General features: G+C 45.1%; 1 protein-coding gene across 5 annotated transcripts; it reads right to left on the reverse strand.

The window, feature by feature from the left end:
• Positions 1 to 254: 254 nt before the first annotated feature.
• On the reverse strand, positions 255 to 14791 carry LOC125520376 (cysteine-rich receptor-like protein kinase 26). 5 transcript variants are annotated; one of them, XM_048685298.1, is made up of 13 exons: positions 14570 to 14790; positions 14351 to 14426; positions 14184 to 14276; positions 13685 to 13943; positions 13354 to 13582; positions 13124 to 13274; positions 12692 to 12982; positions 12343 to 12601; positions 11990 to 12221; positions 11762 to 11912; positions 11475 to 11660; positions 952 to 1072; positions 255 to 863 (listed from the first exon to the last, which is right to left on the reverse strand). In XM_048685298.1, exons 3-13 carry the CDS (start codon positions 14244 to 14246, stop codon positions 829 to 831), a joined length of 1977 nt encoding a protein of 658 aa, XP_048541255.1. In that variant the 5' UTR covers positions 14247 to 14276; positions 14351 to 14426; positions 14570 to 14790; the 3' UTR covers positions 255 to 828. The 5 variants fall into 5 exon arrangements, with proteins under 5 accessions (XP_048541255.1, XP_048541252.1, XP_048541254.1 ...); XM_048685295.1 differs by having other exon boundaries at positions 13354 to 13943; positions 14570 to 14791; XM_048685297.1 differs by having other exon boundaries at positions 13354 to 13943; positions 14100 to 14276; positions 14570 to 14791.
• Between the last annotated feature and the right edge of the window lie 2230 nt (positions 14792 to 17021).

Consider the following 17021-nt stretch of genomic DNA (forward strand, 5'->3'; position numbering starts at 1 on the left):
GGCAGCATGCCTAAGAACAGAGCGCACATAAACACCAGCGATTTCCAGCTCCCCTTTCAGTGGGGTTGCCGTCCTATTTCCAGTAGCTAGCTACTCACCTCGTCAAGACACTGGTGGGAGTTCCACAAATGGGATCAGCCGCGCCATTGCCGGCGCCAACCGCTGTTTTCCCTCGACATCGCCCACAACCCCATGTCAGATCGCAGAACAGGTGAGCAAGTCGACCACAGGCACATTAGCCCTGGTCTATAACATCTGACCAGTGGCTCCGTTACACACTTTATTATAGATAAATGTTAGAGCAAAGAAATAAGCAGAGAGCAGGCTTAGATTAACTAACACTTCCTTCTTTCCCTATCTTTCTTCGATCCCAGAACAGCCCCAAAGTGCACCAAAATCCTCAGGGCTTAACAGTTAACAACGTTCCCCTGTAAACTAGATTGCTAGTTTAGGCTTTTGTTTTTCTTTCTCGGTCGTTTAAGCCTTGTCTTGGCGGTCCTTCCTGCAATAGTCAATGCATGTTTTTCGCACATGTGACACTTTGTTTCCTCCTAGACATTTACAAAAAACACTTCTCTACACTCAAAGTTCATGCCAACCATCAGACTATATGCATGGCACATGAACTTCTAAAAAAATACAGATACCCTAGGACTCTACTGGTTTTGAAGATGGCCATTTCCTTTGTTTGACAGCTGAAACTTGACATGAGAATCACCAACACCATTCGTGTAACAAATATATTCTCTCTGTTGACATGAGAATCACCAACACCATTCGTGCATATCTACATGAGCGAATTGACTATGTACTTCAAGGGATGTTGTTTTATGTTCTCCGCGTAATGCTTCGGCACCATGAATCTGCAGAATTTCAAGATTCACGCACATTAATTGAAGCCAACAGACTCACGCGTTCAAGCAATCCTGCCCGGCTACAGTGCGTCAATACCTGGACAGAATTGGAGCCATGCGAAAAATATGGCGATCCCTGCTGCGACTAAGAGGACCAGCCAGTGTTTGAAGTGAGTGGATAATAACAAGGACTTCAATGCAGTCAGCTTATTTGCCCACTGCATCCAGAAAGCAACTGTTAGATCATGTAGGGAGTCACACACACACACACACACACGCACGCACGCACGCACGCATGCACACACACACCATATGTTTCTTAGGTATGTAATTATTAAATGACACAGTCTATGATCTTCATTCCGAAAAATTGAACGGTGTTATTTTCAAAACAGACACTCAAAAAAGCCTATGACAAGGTGAATTGATCTGTTCTCCAACAGTCTCTCGGAAGGACGGTCTAATTGCTGGTATTTTATATTTAGTATGCGGTAATAATTGGTGTGCATTTAGCGCCCCCTAATAGCGTAGGAAAACAATCAAATGATAAGTGACAATAAGCTTTGGTTATGCAGAAAAAATATTGCATATGACAATAAAAAATTTCTAAGTCAATGCAGATATTTTACATGGCCTTGCTACAGAGGAAATTCTCACCAGTAGAAAATAGGGCTTTGGTTGATGCCTGGGTAAGGCCATTAATTCTGGTTCACTCACGAACCGGGACCGAACGGGGCATCAGTCCCGGTTCGTGAGGCCATGGCGCCGGCCGGGCCACAGGGGCCATTGGTCCCGGTTCGTCTGACCCCTTTGGTCTCGGTTCCAGACACGAACCGGGACCAATGGGCCTCGCTTCCCCACAACCTTTAGTCCCGGTTGGTGTCTGGAACCGGGACCAAATGTGGTCCTTTAGTCCCGGCTTTAGCCACCAACAGGGAATAAAGAGTGGCCTATATATACCCCCACCCCTGCCTGCGAGCAGAGCCACTGCTCTGTTTTTTGGCCGGCCGTGAGAGAGCTTTATGGTGCTCTAGCTCACCTTCTATGCAGATGAGGTGTTCGATGAAATGCCCAACCTAGACTTAAGCTTTCTCCTCTTGAAGCTCCTTGCCCAAACTCCATTTCTCTCAAGATTTGTCTAGGTTTGGCGGTATGTCATGTCCCGTCCCCGTCCTCGGCCGTCGTCGATCGTCCGCGCCAATCTCGTCGCTGGCACCACCGTGGTGAGCCTCTTGTTTTTATATTCTTTCTAAAAGAAAAAAGTTCTTACTTATATGATTTATATAGATAATTGTATAATTTTCTTACTTTTATTATTGTTTGTTATTATATAGTGCGATGGTTTTGATATCCGCCTCCGTCGGCCCTCGTCCTGTCTATGATTCATATGTGGTATATATATTATCTTTTATAACTATTTGGTTTATTTAGTGTTTATGACAATTATGCCGACCAACGTGACATAGATGTTTTATCTAGGAGGTATGTGAAACGGAAATTCCAACCGACCCTATTGTCGAGAGGTTAAATTTAGTTGAAGAAGAAAACAATTACTTGAAGAAAAATTTGAAAAGAATTGAGGAGGAGAAGATGAGATTGGAGTTGCATGTTGCGGATGTCGTCGATGATCACAAGATCAAGATGGATGCAATGCGCTTGAAGATTAGAAAGATTAGAAAATATGCCATTCATACCGAGGCTTTGTATCATTACGTCGTTGGATCAATTGTTACCTTAGTTGCGATTATGATCGCATTTATTGTTGCATTGAAATGTTTTACATAGTTTCAATGTATTGTTTAATTAGATGTGTTAGAATAAATCCGAGGCATACCATTGATCATCCGAGGACCAAACAATCACACGAGCACAACACCGAGATTTGTTAACGAGGTTCACCGATATGGCTACATCCCCGGGGCCTGACTATGGACGCTCCTCCCCATGACACCATCACAATACCGCACCCAGCCGCCCTGGACACCGGCACATGCCGCCGGCTCCCCCTGCGTTCCGGTGCTATTATGCTGGCATAGGTTACATCGTGTGTCTACCCCCACTATATATGAGAGGCCTAGAATACAAGTGTCCTACTTGGACACGACTCCATATCCTATCTAAACACAATACAACTACAAGTCCAACTGTAACCTACCTTGTACACTATATTCGACACACCTTCATCAAACTCCACCTTGGCGAATATACTCCACCACCCTGGATTTGTTCATGCGTCAAACTTTCATGTACATTGGACTTGAGCTTATCCCATGAGTACCGCTGCTACTCCAAAGACTCCATATGACTCCACCTGCAACTTGTAGTCCCTTCTTTTCTTGCCATGGTCAACACTTGAGCAAAATTAAGTTCTTTGTTACTCTAGTTTGTGCTCCAACTTCCAGAGTATTCATCCACGACATCACACACCGGTCACTGACCTGCGTGAAAGTGAACAACTCACATATTGGGTGTCACACATAAGAGTTACCTGAACTCAACATCACCGCTCTTTTCTTGACCGCCTGTCTGAAATTTGAAGGAATTTCACCATTGCTTGTAGTCATCCCGAGTCAAATTCGCAGTTGTCTCATCACATGTATGACCACCAGAGGCCTGGCCCGTCTCCATCCCCCGTGCATGCCGCACGCCTCGCCGCTATTACCGCGTTGAGCCTCCGCTGTCCCGGTCGAGTCTCAAGGGTCGCAAACCCACACCACTCAACACCCACTGCATAGTACCACCGATCATCGCCGACCGATGACGAGTTTCATGCTTCCATCAGACTACTAGGCTCCAGTCCAAACTGCATGTCACTCGCTTTTCCCAGCTGAATAGGCTTCGACTCTCTGTCGACTTACGCCGTAGCCCCTCAATCCAGCTCCACCTTCAACATGACTCCATGGTGGTTGTACGTGCCACCCCGCGCCCCGTTGACTCCAAGCTCCATGTGTACATCACCTTGAATCAACCCCGCGCCATAGTCCTGTCGAAGCCACACAAGCCTCGGGCCTACGCCACGTGTTTCCACGCCCAGAAGTCAGTCACCATCAGCATCACGCTCATATGTCATCGTCGCCGATCCCGCACCGTCTTCTGTACCAATCGACTCACGTCGATCCGTCAGACCGCCTAGTCCGACCCAGCCGAACTCATTCGACTGTACGACACACTCAAGGCTCTCAAACCGTCTTCCGTGAATTTTCATCCATCACATGACAATTCCACCTTAGCTGACACGACTTCCTGCAACTCCTTCAAGCATCTCTATCGCGCCAACTGAACTTTTCACGATGCAATAATACATGAAGCAAACCCGTTGTCACCTCCCAGTACTAATAGCAATTTAACCAAACAATTTTGGCCTTCACGTGGTGTAGCTCCAAGGCTCAATCTCCAATGCTGGTTGTTGCTTTCTCAATGTCCCTGCTAGCTTCAACGGATACGTATCCATGAATGTTTCTCCGCCGATTGGGTCTGCCATGTGTCATTTTTTTGTCAAACAAATCTCTTGACTCGATCGGATCTGCACTGCAGTCGTTCCATGCAGCGTGCCAATTGCCTAGCTAGCTTTTTCGTGCGTGGCCGCGTGTACCTGCCAGCCCCGCCTGGGCCAGCCCGTACTGTGTGCGCGCCTACTTCGCACGCGCTGCCTAGGGTTGTCGCTACGTCAGCTGCCAACCAACCGATCGCGATCCTTCCGCCGCGACGCTTCCAATATTCGCCGACGACCGCGGTACAAGATAACTTTCATAGAAAAACTTGCTTCTGATCCGAGCAGTAGCTTCGGCCGAAGACTGATTCTTCCGCACTCGACGAACTCAACGGCAATCTTCCTCTGAATCAATAATTCACAGCCTCCAAACAATCTAGCTCTGATACCACTTGTTAGAATAAATTTGAGGCATACCGTTGATCATCCGAGGACCAAACAATCACACGAGCACAACACCGAGATTTGTTAACGAGGTTCACCGATATGGCTACATCCCCGGGGCCTGACTATGGGCGCTCCTTCCCATGACACCGTCACAATACCGCACCCGGTCGCTCTGGACACCGGCACATGCCGCCAGCTTACCCTGCATTCCCGTGCTATTATGTTGGCATAGGTTACATCGTGTGTCTACCCCCGCTATATATGAGAGGCCTAGGATACAAGTGTCCTACTTGGACACGACTCCATATCCTATCTAAACACAATACAACTACAAGTCCAAATGTAACCTACCTAGTACACTATATTCGACACAACTCCAACAAGATGCTCTAAAGAGTTATTGTTGTTCAATGAGAACTATATATGTATGAACTTTATGTATTTATTTTTTCAGTAATAACATTTGATCACTACTGTACTTTGGTTTTAATGTGATGATAAACTTCTATTAATTTGGTCACTTCTCTATTCATGATATTCTGTAATGGTTTTTGACACACTTAATTATATATAATGCACGCAGATGAACCGGCAATGGATGTACGGTGACAGACGCACCTCCGAGTACATTAAGGGCATTCATAATTTTCTCGAAGTGGCTGAGGCAAACAAGTAGAATGGTTTTATGTATTGTCCAGCCCTAGATGTGGGAATACGAAGTCTTACTCTAACTGGAAAATCCTTCACACCCACCTGCTTGAGAAGGGTTTCATGCCACACCATAATGTTTGGACCAATCACGGAGAAAGATGAGTTATGATGGAAGACAATGAAAAAGAAGAGGCTGATGACAACTATGTGCCCCCTTAATACGGTGATGCTGCAACGGGGGAAGCTGAAGATTAAGAGGAACCAGACGATGTGCTCGATGATGATTTTTGCCGGGTCATTGTTGATGCAAAGTGACAATGCGAAAGTGAAAAGGAGAGTTGAAGTTCGATCACATGTTAGAGGATCACAAAAAAGGGTTGTACCCAAATTACGAAGATGGCAACACAAAGCTCGGTACCATCCTAGAATTGCTGCAGTAGAAGGCAGACAATGGTGTATCTGACAATGGATTTGAGAAGCTACTGAAAATCTGCCGCCGACGTCGTCAGGCTGCTCCACCTCACCGTCGCCGCCACCGCCGCCCTCGACGCAATCTGCCCCGACGCCGGTGACGCTTCCCCGCGCCCCTGCCCGCCCCGACGTGCCCTAGCTGACGCGCCCGTGCCCTCGCCCTCGCCACGCGCGTGCGTACCCCCCTGAGCCCGCCGTCCTCGTCGCCGCGCTCCCCCGCTCCACAGTGAGCCCCCCTTCCCAATGTCCCCTGCTCCCCGTCGCCGCTGCTCCATGTTCGCCGGCGGGCAGCACCATGCTCTGTTTTTTCATGCATATGTGTATATGTTCATGTATATATGTTTTTCATGTATATGTGTATACGTTCATGTATATGTTCATGTATGAGATGAGATAGATAGATAGATAAATTTTCATGTGTATATGTTCATGTATGAGATGTATATGTTCACTTTTGTATACAAACTTCGTTGTTTTTCATATGTACGAAAATGTAGAGTGAAAACGAAAACAAACGTATAAGAAAAAACAAAGGAAAAAAATGAAGAAGGAAAAGAAAACCGCCCGGCCCGGCCACCACCGCATTTTCCACCGAGTCCATGTCGCACCAAGCACCCGCGGCGAAGCAAGTATTTTTTGAAGGTAGTTTTTTTGTTAAATGAAAATTTGGGCATCGACTCTATCATCAAGTTGGCATCGGCTCTATCTATCAACAAGGCCAAGGGAGCACCCCGGCCCCCTATCATCGTGTTGGCATCGGCTCCCCGAGAGCTTTCCAACGGATCCAAAATCGTCTCAATCGGAGCTCTTGTGCTCAAGTAACTTCGACATGAGGGGGGACATCGATCAACCCCCTCTCACCCGGCCAACTCTCCGGACCGGGACTGAAAATGTATTATCAAGGCCACCCCAAACCCTAGAAGAGTTGTCGAGGCCACCCAATTTCACCAAGTTAAAAGAGCATTGTCGAGGCCACCCCAAACCCTAGAAGCATTGTCGAGGCCACCCCAAACCCTAGAAGCGTTATCAAGGCCACCCCAAACCCTAGAAGCGTCGTTGATCTATTGTTGCCGGCATAGGTCAATGGGGGAGAATGTATGGATAGTTTGATCTCATGCATAGCGTTTATTTTTTGCAAAGTGTCCTCTCCTATGAGAAAGAGTGTTGTCGATCTCCTACCCCCTCCCGCCCCTACCCGATAAACTCTCAAGACCACCCAAACCCTAGAAGAGAAAGAGCGTTGTTGGGGGATATAATCCGCGATGGAGGTGATGCCTTGTCGTTTCTCAACGACACCGATGGTCAGGAAGGAGATGATGAAGGCTCCGGTAATCCAACAATGGAGGAGGAAGGAGATCATGACGGCTCCGGTGACCGAATGGCGGAGGAAGAAGGAGATCATGATGACAGCTCCGGTGATCGAACGGAGGAGGGAGCTGTTGCAAAGTCCGGCGAGGTATATATATTAATTAAGCTTGTGTTGATTAATTGATGCATTAATTGTTTTGGTATGTACATATATTAACGCTTCTTTCTTCTTTTATAGCCCTCCGGATCGACCCAAACTTCCGTAAAGATACGAGGCCCGAAGAAAAGGTTGCGCCAGGATGAAAGGTTCACGATCACAGAAATCGCGGACGATGGCCAACCCAATTGAACCCAAGCGGACCAAATTAAGATGCATTTGTTGGTCAATGCGGAGCGATTGTTAGGGACAGCTTCCCGATCAGCGTCCAGCAATGGAATAAGAGTAAGGACGACCCTGAAGTTTCTTATGTCTAGGATAGACAGAAATATGATCTTTGGACCTCGCTGAAGGCAAATTTCACCCTACAGTCAAGGCGTGTGCTCTTAAAAAGATGGAAGGTCTATTCAGGAACTGGAAGAAAGAGTTGAGCACAAAGTTTGTCAATAAAGGGAATACTCCAGAATTCACCGGCCATTATGAGAAGATAAGAGATCACTGGCCCGCATTTGTGGCCTACAAGAATTCGAAGAAGGGTAAGAAATGGTCAGAGACAAACAAGAAAAATGCTGCAAAGAAGAAGAATCACCATCACACGGGTCAGGTGGCTACTACAAAGCCCGGCCGTTGTGGGACAAAGCTGAGCAAGACCTGCTTGCTAAAGGGGTCCAACCAGCAACATTGAACTGGCCAGACCATTCAAGGACTTGGTTCTTCGGGGTTGGGGGGACTTTGGACCTAGAAACAGGGGAGTGTCGTTGGACGGACGAGAAACTTGCAATACCCATCAAGAAGCTTCAGGATTATATCACCGCAGCGCAGGAAGGGACGTTCATTCAAGACAGAGAGAAGGACGAGCTGACCGAGGCCCTCATGAATCTTGAGCACCCTAGACAAACACGAGGCACACCAGGCTTCGTTCCGTGGGTGGTTGGGTTTCCCGACGCAGGCGGTTACAGAAGCTGAGAGAGAAAGAGGAAAGCGGAGCTGAGCAAAATGCAGAAGCTCAATGCAAGAATAGCGAAGCTAGAGGAACTTGCAGTTGCCGGCCAACCATCTCAGCGGCACAAACCTACTCCACCATCTCAGCGGAGAAGCAGCGTGGCTTCCACGGAGCTCGTTCAACCTGATTTCACGGCTCCTCGCTACCCCGTGGAAACTATCACGGAGGCCTAACATTGCGAGCTTATGATGAAATGGCAGAACCTGACTTTGAAGGCGGGTGTCGGCTCTGTTGCACCTCCTCAAGCTGACGGAACTTTTCACTGCCATCCGATTCCACATGGCTATACTGTTGTGACGGTGGATGAAATAATGGAGGGATTTGAGGAGCTAGAGTTTGACCACCCTACAGGTGAAGGGGAGAATCAGTTGGTTTATGCCTTGAGAAGTACATGTCTATGGAGGAAGGAGCACATCAAGCTTCCAAACTGGACGCCTCCTCCTCCTCCTCCTCCTCCTCCGGCAAGTGATCACGGCACTCCGCCTCCTTCGGCGTGTGAGGGCACTCCACCTCCTCCAACGTGTCGTAGCACTCCGCCTCCTCCGAAGTGTCAGCGGACTCCGCCGCGTCAGCAAAGGCGGAAGAGAGAAGCCGCCGCTCCGGCGGCTAGCAATACAAGCAGAGTCGGGAAGCAATTCAAATATGGTCCAAGTCTCAAGGCTCTCGAGAAGTTACCATATGAGAAGACCGAGAAGGAAAAAGAGGAAATCTGTGCTGCCCAAGTGAGGGACTTTCTGCAAAGAAACCTCCACCTCCGAAGGAGATGCTAGACCCGGTGAAATTGAAGCGCATTATTGATGCCGTGAAGTGACCACCACCGCCTTCACCGGATTCCAACTATGTCCGCTGTCTTAAAAAGACATATGAAGATGCGCGGCGGTCGAGAAGTACTTCCAGTGATGCAAGGTTAGCAGAACGAAGAAGTGGGAAAAATTCCCTAGCTCGGTGAACAGGCGAACCAATCGTGCCCCCTGCTCAAGGCGTCTAGCGATATCGTCGCTAATCATCTCAGGATACTGCCCGGTACCAATCCTGCTGATTACCTGAGCAATGATGTAGAGTTTCAAATAATGGAGGTGGACGAATTCAGATACCAGTATAGGAAGCCTCTCGTCAAACCTGGTCGTCCTCCTCTAACAACGATGACGCGGAGATTGCATGAATTGTACATGAAAACCTGCAGCGAGTCTGGGAAGGATAGTTTGATGTTGAGAATTAAAGAGGAGCACGACCTCGTTGGAACTGAGCTGTTGCCTGTTGAATTTGTGGAGTTATTCCAGTTATACAATCAATTGGCCCTCGACAAACAACTCGTGACTTGCTACTGTCTGTAAGTACTACTTCTGTAATTAAGTCTCTATATATAGCTCAGCTCTTTCATTGCATGTATACATAATTATCTTCACTATATTATGCAGATTATGACATCGGGTTCATTAACCCAAATACCATAAATGAATGGTCGGTTAAAAACAGAGTCACAAATACCGAGGACAACTTGCTACAATCGTTGCTTAAAAATTAAAACGAAGAGAAAATACTCTTTCCTTACAACTTCAAATGAGTGTTACTGTCTTGTGCATATTCGGTTTCCCTTACTCAAGGTTATAGTAATGTAATTGATGAGTTATATGCATGCATGAGAAGCTTCCACTTTATTCTGCTAGAGATTAAGCTTGACCCGGAAGTACTAACTGTCTTAGACTCGAGACGAAAAGACCCCCATGACTATGCGGACATGACTGAAATGCTCCAGAAGTAAGTTCAATCGATCATTATCGCACCATATCGGAAACTTTGGTCATTTCCTAATATCAAGTAATTATTTTCTTTGTCCGGCAGGGTTTGGAAAGAGTTCACCGGAATTGTTCCGGGACTACCGAGGGAGCTGTGATTTACACACCCGAAAGTAAGTACTACTAGCTAGTTCCGCGCATCTCTTATTGATTCTAGTTTCATCAATACCATTTATCATGCTTGATTATCAGTTTGATTGAACTCTATTTCTCATAAAGTGCTTGTGGCAGGAAGCCGGGAATGATTTTTGTGGATACTACGTTTGCGAGTTCATCTACAACGCGACCTCTCAGCGGGGCCACTCTGACAAACAATATCAAGTACGTAAACAATACTATTCACAATTTTATTTTATTAGCATCATTTATGTTGAGTTTCATTCATATATATGTATTGACCCCCTTCTTTAAATTATATCTGGCAGATGCAGGATGAACTCCTACCGCATGATCGCATACGAGCAATTCAAGAGGAATTGGCGGGATTCTTTCTTGACCACGTCATACATAAAGCCGGAGAATACCATGTGAAAATTGATATAGACTTTAGATGTTAGGGATTGTAAGAGATCTTATATTGTTGTTCGACCAATCTCTTGCAGAAAGAGAGGCCACTTCTCTCTGTATATGTTCATGACGATCTTGTGTACTTAATGGTTCCTTCACTTGCTTACTAGCTAGCGTGTTGAGTTCTCTCTATACGTATAGTAGCTAGTGTCGACCAAGCACAGAGATAAAGAGAGGTCACTTCTCTCTATTAGCTAGCTAACACAATATGATACCCCTAAATTAACCCTCCAAAACCCCTAACCCACCCCCTTTAAAAAAACCCAGCTCCTGCCAGCTACTGACGTGTGGATGCCTTTTGGTCACCAACCGGGACTAAAGGTCCTCCTGCCTGGGCGGCCCGAAGCGGCCACGTGGATCCCCTTCTGTCCCGGTTTGTAAGCGAACCGACACTAAAGGTTTTGGGCTTTAGTCCCGACTCTTTAGTCCCGGTTCTGGAACCGGGGCTAAAGGGCCTCTGGAACCGAGATAAATGGGCCGTTTTCTACTTTTGTCTACAGGGACCTGCTACGCGCTGGAAAATGTAGCTCGGGAGATCCTCAATAACACAGTCATGAAGAATATTGTATTTTGGCAAAACAAATACCAACAAAATCCTACATCTTTTTTTTCTAGAAAATTTGATATTATTAGGTTACTACTAGTTTCATTTAAAATTCCTACCAGCGCAAAGCGCATGTTTACTATTACATGTTATGGCAGGGAACATACGAATTAAAGTAGGATGATGAAAGTCATAAGGCCAGTCATGATGAAAAAGTGATGGTCCGTGGGTTTAGAGAATACGTACCTGACCTACTGGTGAACTTCTAGCAATACCAATGTTACTTAGTTCATTAACAATTGTCGCTATTGCAGGTCTTCGCTTTCGGTCGTCCTCCACACATTTTAACGCTATTTCGATGCATGTCCTCACTTCTTCAGTTACATGGGACGACATTGTTGCCTGAAGCCTCACTCTCCATTTTTCACGTACCTGCATAATTGAAACATAATACGAGAAGAGGCAACAGGGGTAAGGGGCAATAAAATATTTGTGGAATAATGTTTTCCATGATATCGTTTCCCTTTCCTTACATGTTTAATAAATTCTCTTGGAGGGGTGTGTGGGCAATTGAAGTAGCCCTCCTTTCCTGCCATTATTTGAATGATTATGACCCCGAGACTATATATGTCAAACTTCGGACTGATTTTTTGTTTGTCGATGTATTCCGGTGGCATGTATCCACTGCATTTCATCAAACAATTATTTTTCTAGAAGCTCGAGAAAGAAGTTCATTGATCATTTCTGGGTTATTAGTTTACCGTGTTCCTTTAATATCTCTGGATTCTGTCATATAGGTTTGTGTTGAATCAAAAAGTCTTGACAAACCAAAATCACCAATTTTTGCCTCCATGTCCTTATCCAACAAAATATTAGCAGGTTTTATGTCCAAATGGTAAATTGGATTATCAGCACTATGAAGGTAATGTAGACCCTCACAAATTCCTTTTATTATTTTATAACATTTGTTCCAATCAAGTATGCAAGGTTCAGCTGTGAATCATGTGTACGCATACAAGGGTGAGTAAATAAACCATGTCCCTCACCCTGTAGTACATTATGTACTAGAAATTTTAAATTCAATTTAATTAATGCAGGTGGAGCAGAATCATACCAGAAAGTTGATTGTCAAGGCTTCCACCCTGCTTGTGTTCAAAACAAATCGCTCTTTCTACTACACTAGCAGAAACATGTTTTCCTTCGTGCTCAACAAATATTTGTGATGTATGGTGGCAGTAGCCAACTAACCGTACAATATTTTTGTGTTGCACCCTCATTAGATTATTAACCTCATTCTTAAATTGCTCATCTTCAATCCATAACATTTGATGAAGTTTCTTAACAGCAATCTCTTCTCCATTGTCCAACAATCCCTGTTAAAAATCTCAATTTTTATGGCATGTCATTCTTGTAGTTAACGGCAAGGCTCATATGAAAGTTAGAGGATGAAGTAATAACCATACCTTGTAAACAATTCCATATCCACCATGACCAATTATATTCTTCTTGGAAAAACCATTTGTAATATGTTTTAAGAAATCAAATGCAAACTCCTCTGTCTTGTATAGCTCACCTATAGATGAGCACTCAACAATATCAATCTTATTCAGTCTTTGTATGATCTCATTTATAGTAGGCCTCTTCACTCGATTGAACTCCACACAGCTTAGAGCTATTTCGATGCATGTTCTAACTTCGTGTGAAGTATGCTTGGATATTGTGCCTTGCATCCTATCTACCCAGAATTCATAGACCTGCAGAATTGAAACACAATTCCTTGGCAATGCATGACTAGATGTATAGCATAACCTTTTTTTTTTGCGGGGAATGTATAGCACAACCTAATTAATATTAGTGAAAATGGTTATATTTCATTATATAGTTATTTTCCTTACAGGCTCAATAAACTCTTCAGGAGGAATATCTGCACATTTCGGATAGCTTTCCTTCCCTGCCATTATTTGCAAGATTATAACGCCCAGACTGAATACATCAAACTTTGGTGTGATTTGCCGTTTACTGATGTATTCTGGTGGCATGTATAAACTGCGTAGTACAACAAGAATTCATTTTCTCAAAAAGTTCATCAAAGAATTTAATTATTTCCCATATGTGTTAAACATACCTTGTTCGCATAACTTCTGATGTGTTGAAGGTTTCCGTTGTATCCAAGAATCCAGAGAAACCAAAACCTCCAATTTTGGGCATCATTTCGTTATCCAGCAAAATCTTTGTAGGTTTTAATTCCAGATGGTAAATAGGATACTCGAATCCTTTGTGAAGGTAATGTAAACCCTCGCAGATACCCTTAATTATTTTGTAACATGTGTGCCAAACAAGCGCACATGGTTCATCTATAGAAGTAAACAAAATGTGCATTACGAGGATGTAAAGTTTAGGGATCATTAATTGTTCATGCCTGCAAAAATGATAATGTAAGTAGAGCATAATCATACTAGAAAGATGCTTGTCAAGGGTTCCTCCCTCCAAGTATTCCGAGCATAAATATATTTCTTCTACTCTGGCAGAAACATGCTTTCCATTGTGCTCAAGAAGCACCTGTGCTGTATGATGGCAGTAACCAACCAACGGTATGGTATTTTGATGTTTGACCCTCAAAAGATTACTAAACTCGCTTTTGAATTCCTCGTCATCAAGAACCGGCATGGGATGAAGCTTCTTCACAGCAATGCATTCACCATTGTCCTGTACTCCCTGTTAAAAAATATCTATTAAGTCACTTTATGCTAACCAATAGTGTTGTTAATTTGTTAAGCATTTAATATTATGGATGATAGAAACTAATGGATCAAGACTGTTCTTCTCCTCTGCCACCTCTAGATCTCAGGTAAGCTAATTGTAAGAAATTACATGCATGCATCAGTACTGCTCTGGATTGCAACCAGTATGACGAGAAAATACTGGCAATTGGACAGAACTGTTGTTGCGAGTTACAGCTGAAATTTTAACAGGCGGCAAAGATGGGCTCATCTCCGCCGATGACCGTGATCCTTCCATCCTTCATGTCCGCACCGATCATTTCGATACCTGAGGCCCGTTGTTGTTCACGTCAGAAACGAATTCAGGAACAAAACTGGAAAGAAGAGAAGTAGTAATAGTACCATAGAGAACGGAGACTGCTTTTATCGCCTTCTGCTTCTGTCGGTCGTCCTTCATCTCGACCATCAACACGATCTTCTGCAATCGTCATACAACAAAAACGAGATGAGCAAAATCTGTAATCCTCAGAGAACAAACGAGGAAGCAACGGGGGCCTGCAAATCAGCATCTATCGGGCATGCAACATCTACAGATCAGCAAGAGTTCTCAGCTATAATCACCTTCATCGCGGGATTCGCGGCCATCAAACCAACGCCAATGGAGGTAGATAGATTTGAGAGAGAGGAAAGTGGAAGCCAAAACAGATCTGAGCCGACTGGAAGAGGACTACGAGGAGTCAATTATTGGCGTCGAAAATATCTTGCTGCCGGGCCTGCGAGGAGACTAGTGTTTCCGTGGCCTGTGCTGTGCTACGTGATCTTTTCCGAGGTGGACGCTAGGCGCCGGTCGACCTGCGTAGCGAGCCCACCAGTCATATATGGGGCTATTAGTAAGCGCCGCTATAGCTTTTTAAGCAGGGTACCGTTAAATGATAATATTCATGTATAATAGTTAGCTAATAGCCAAAAAATGCCAACGATGACCGATCACCATGGTGGACCGTTTCAAAATACAATTTTCCACAAAGCAAAAAAATTCGAATTTTTTTGGTGAACAAACATACGCATATTATGCTATTGGGCCTGGATTTTATTTTTTTGTACAGCCTACAAATCACAACATTTTCAAACGAATTTTGCACACGTTCATGCGGAACACATATATGTTTCCACAGATTTTTTTATTTTTTTTAAACTTTTAAATAGGCTTTTTGATTTTTTTTTAAAAATATCATCCAGCATGATGGCCGAGCACCAAAAGTCCGCACTCGCTAATAGCTGGCTATACAGACCCGGACCCACGTGTATAGTCAGTGGCGGAACTAGCCCACTAGGGCAGGGTGGGCCAACAGTGCATTTGTACATATAATTTTCATTTTCCTTTTAATTTTTAGTTTTTTCCCTATAGTATAAAGCCCATTTTCCAATGTTAGGGTGGGTCGTGGTCCACCCTGTCCACCCTCTACCTCCGCCACTATGTATAGTGGTGCACCAGCAACCCGGATGTGCGTGGGTTGCTTGATGTGCTGATCCAGTCTGACAAGTGGCCGTATCGTGATTCACAGGACATCGATCCGTTCTACTCCCTCCGTTCCTAAATATAAGTCTTTCAAGAGATTCCAATAAGTGACTATATACAAATCAAAATGAGTGAATCTACACTTTAAAATATGTCTACATACATCCGTATGTTGTAGTCCATTTGAAATGTCTAAAAAGACTTATATTTAGAAACGGAGGGACTACACTGCATTTTTTTATGAACACGACGCTCATCTCCTCCACCTGTTGCCAACAGCCATGTCTCACCACTTCGTCGCTTCCTCCGCCATCTCCTCTGACGTCAGCAAGTCCGCCGCCACTGGTTCCTCCACAAACGTATTTTTATGAACAATTTTGCTAAGTCGACTTCGTTATGTCCCAGTCGATGCTATGCGCCTTTGATGTTGCATGGAGATTTGTATAAAAAATTTATTTTCAGTTTTTTTCATTTTCTTCTTGTATAGTATATCATTTGACTAAGACTTGGTAGTTTTTTTTTTGCGAATAAGACGTGTATTAATCAAGGATCCAGCGAATTACAATTCACTTTACACAAGTCCACAACCTGTGAGGGACCAGAGCCCAACCAAACTACTGTTCTACCTTCAATTCTTGCAAATTTAGCTAAATAATCGCTAACCACATTTTGATTACGATTTATATGAAATAAACTAGTTGCATGAAGGGACATCAAGTGTTTAATCCCATTCACCAAGGAGGCAAATATAGACCTGTCCGTGTCTTTGTCCTTAACCATATTCACCGCCACTACGGAATCCATTTCCACACAAATTGGCAGCTCCAATCGCTGGATAGCAAGAGAAATACCCTCCATGCAAGCACATAGTTCGGCCTCAAGTGTATCTCGGCAGGAGAAGAGCACCCTGCGAGAAGAGAAAATATTTTTTCCAAGACAATCACGCAGAACCATGCTAAGTCTTAGTCGACTAAGACTTAGCCACAACCTTTTATGAACACAACGCTCTTCTCCTCCACCCATTGCAGCGACTTAGTCGAGTCGCGTGGGGACATGCAGAACACGGAAGAAGAGCCCGTGGACGACGCAGTGGTCGACCATGACCCACTCGGGATCGCGACGGCGAGGAGCGGTTGGGGCGACGAGGTGGTCGCCAATGCCAAACATGCCGACGATGGTGAAGAAGAAGCGCCGCCACTGGCCGTAGTTGCCGGCGTGCAGGTCCAGGGTGATGGGGACGTGATGACGAATATCGATCGTCTGCAGCACCGAGGATGGAAATGCGCCAGGGGCCAGCGAAGGCGGGGCAACGACCGGAGCCGCGGCCGCAGCGTCAGCGAGGGCAGTGTGGAGAACGCCGGCGGTGTGCGGCGCATCATCGTCAGAGGAGTGGGGAGAGGTGAGGGGATTGGTGTCCATGGCAGCGGAAGAGGGAGGGTGGTTGGGCGCGAAGGGATTGGCTTCTTCGGCGTCTGATACCATGTTGACGAGAGAGAGAAGGAAGAGGATCGAACACAGCGATCGCATTGCATCAGTAGGACACTTATACAGAGG

The sequence above is a fragment of the Triticum urartu genome, chromosome 7 (genome assembly GCF_003073215.2).
Source record: "Triticum urartu cultivar G1812 chromosome 7, Tu2.1, whole genome shotgun sequence".
In the NCBI taxonomy this organism is placed as follows: domain Eukaryota; kingdom Viridiplantae; phylum Streptophyta; class Magnoliopsida; order Poales; family Poaceae; genus Triticum; species Triticum urartu.

Excerpts from the sequence above, each read along its gene's own strand:
- LOC125520376 (XM_048685295.1), bottom strand. The coding sequence starts at position 14,246 with ATGGAAGGATCACGGTCATCGGCGGAGATGAGCCCATCTTTGCCGCCT. Across the intron at positions 11,913-11,989 it reads AGAGATATTAAAGGAACACG|TGGATACATGCCACCGGAAT; the intron begins GTAAACTAATAA and ends GATGAAATGCAG. Across the intron at positions 864-951 it reads ATGGCTCCAATTCTGTCCAG|ATTCATGGTGCCGAAGCATT; the intron begins GTATTGACGCAC and ends GAAATTCTGCAG.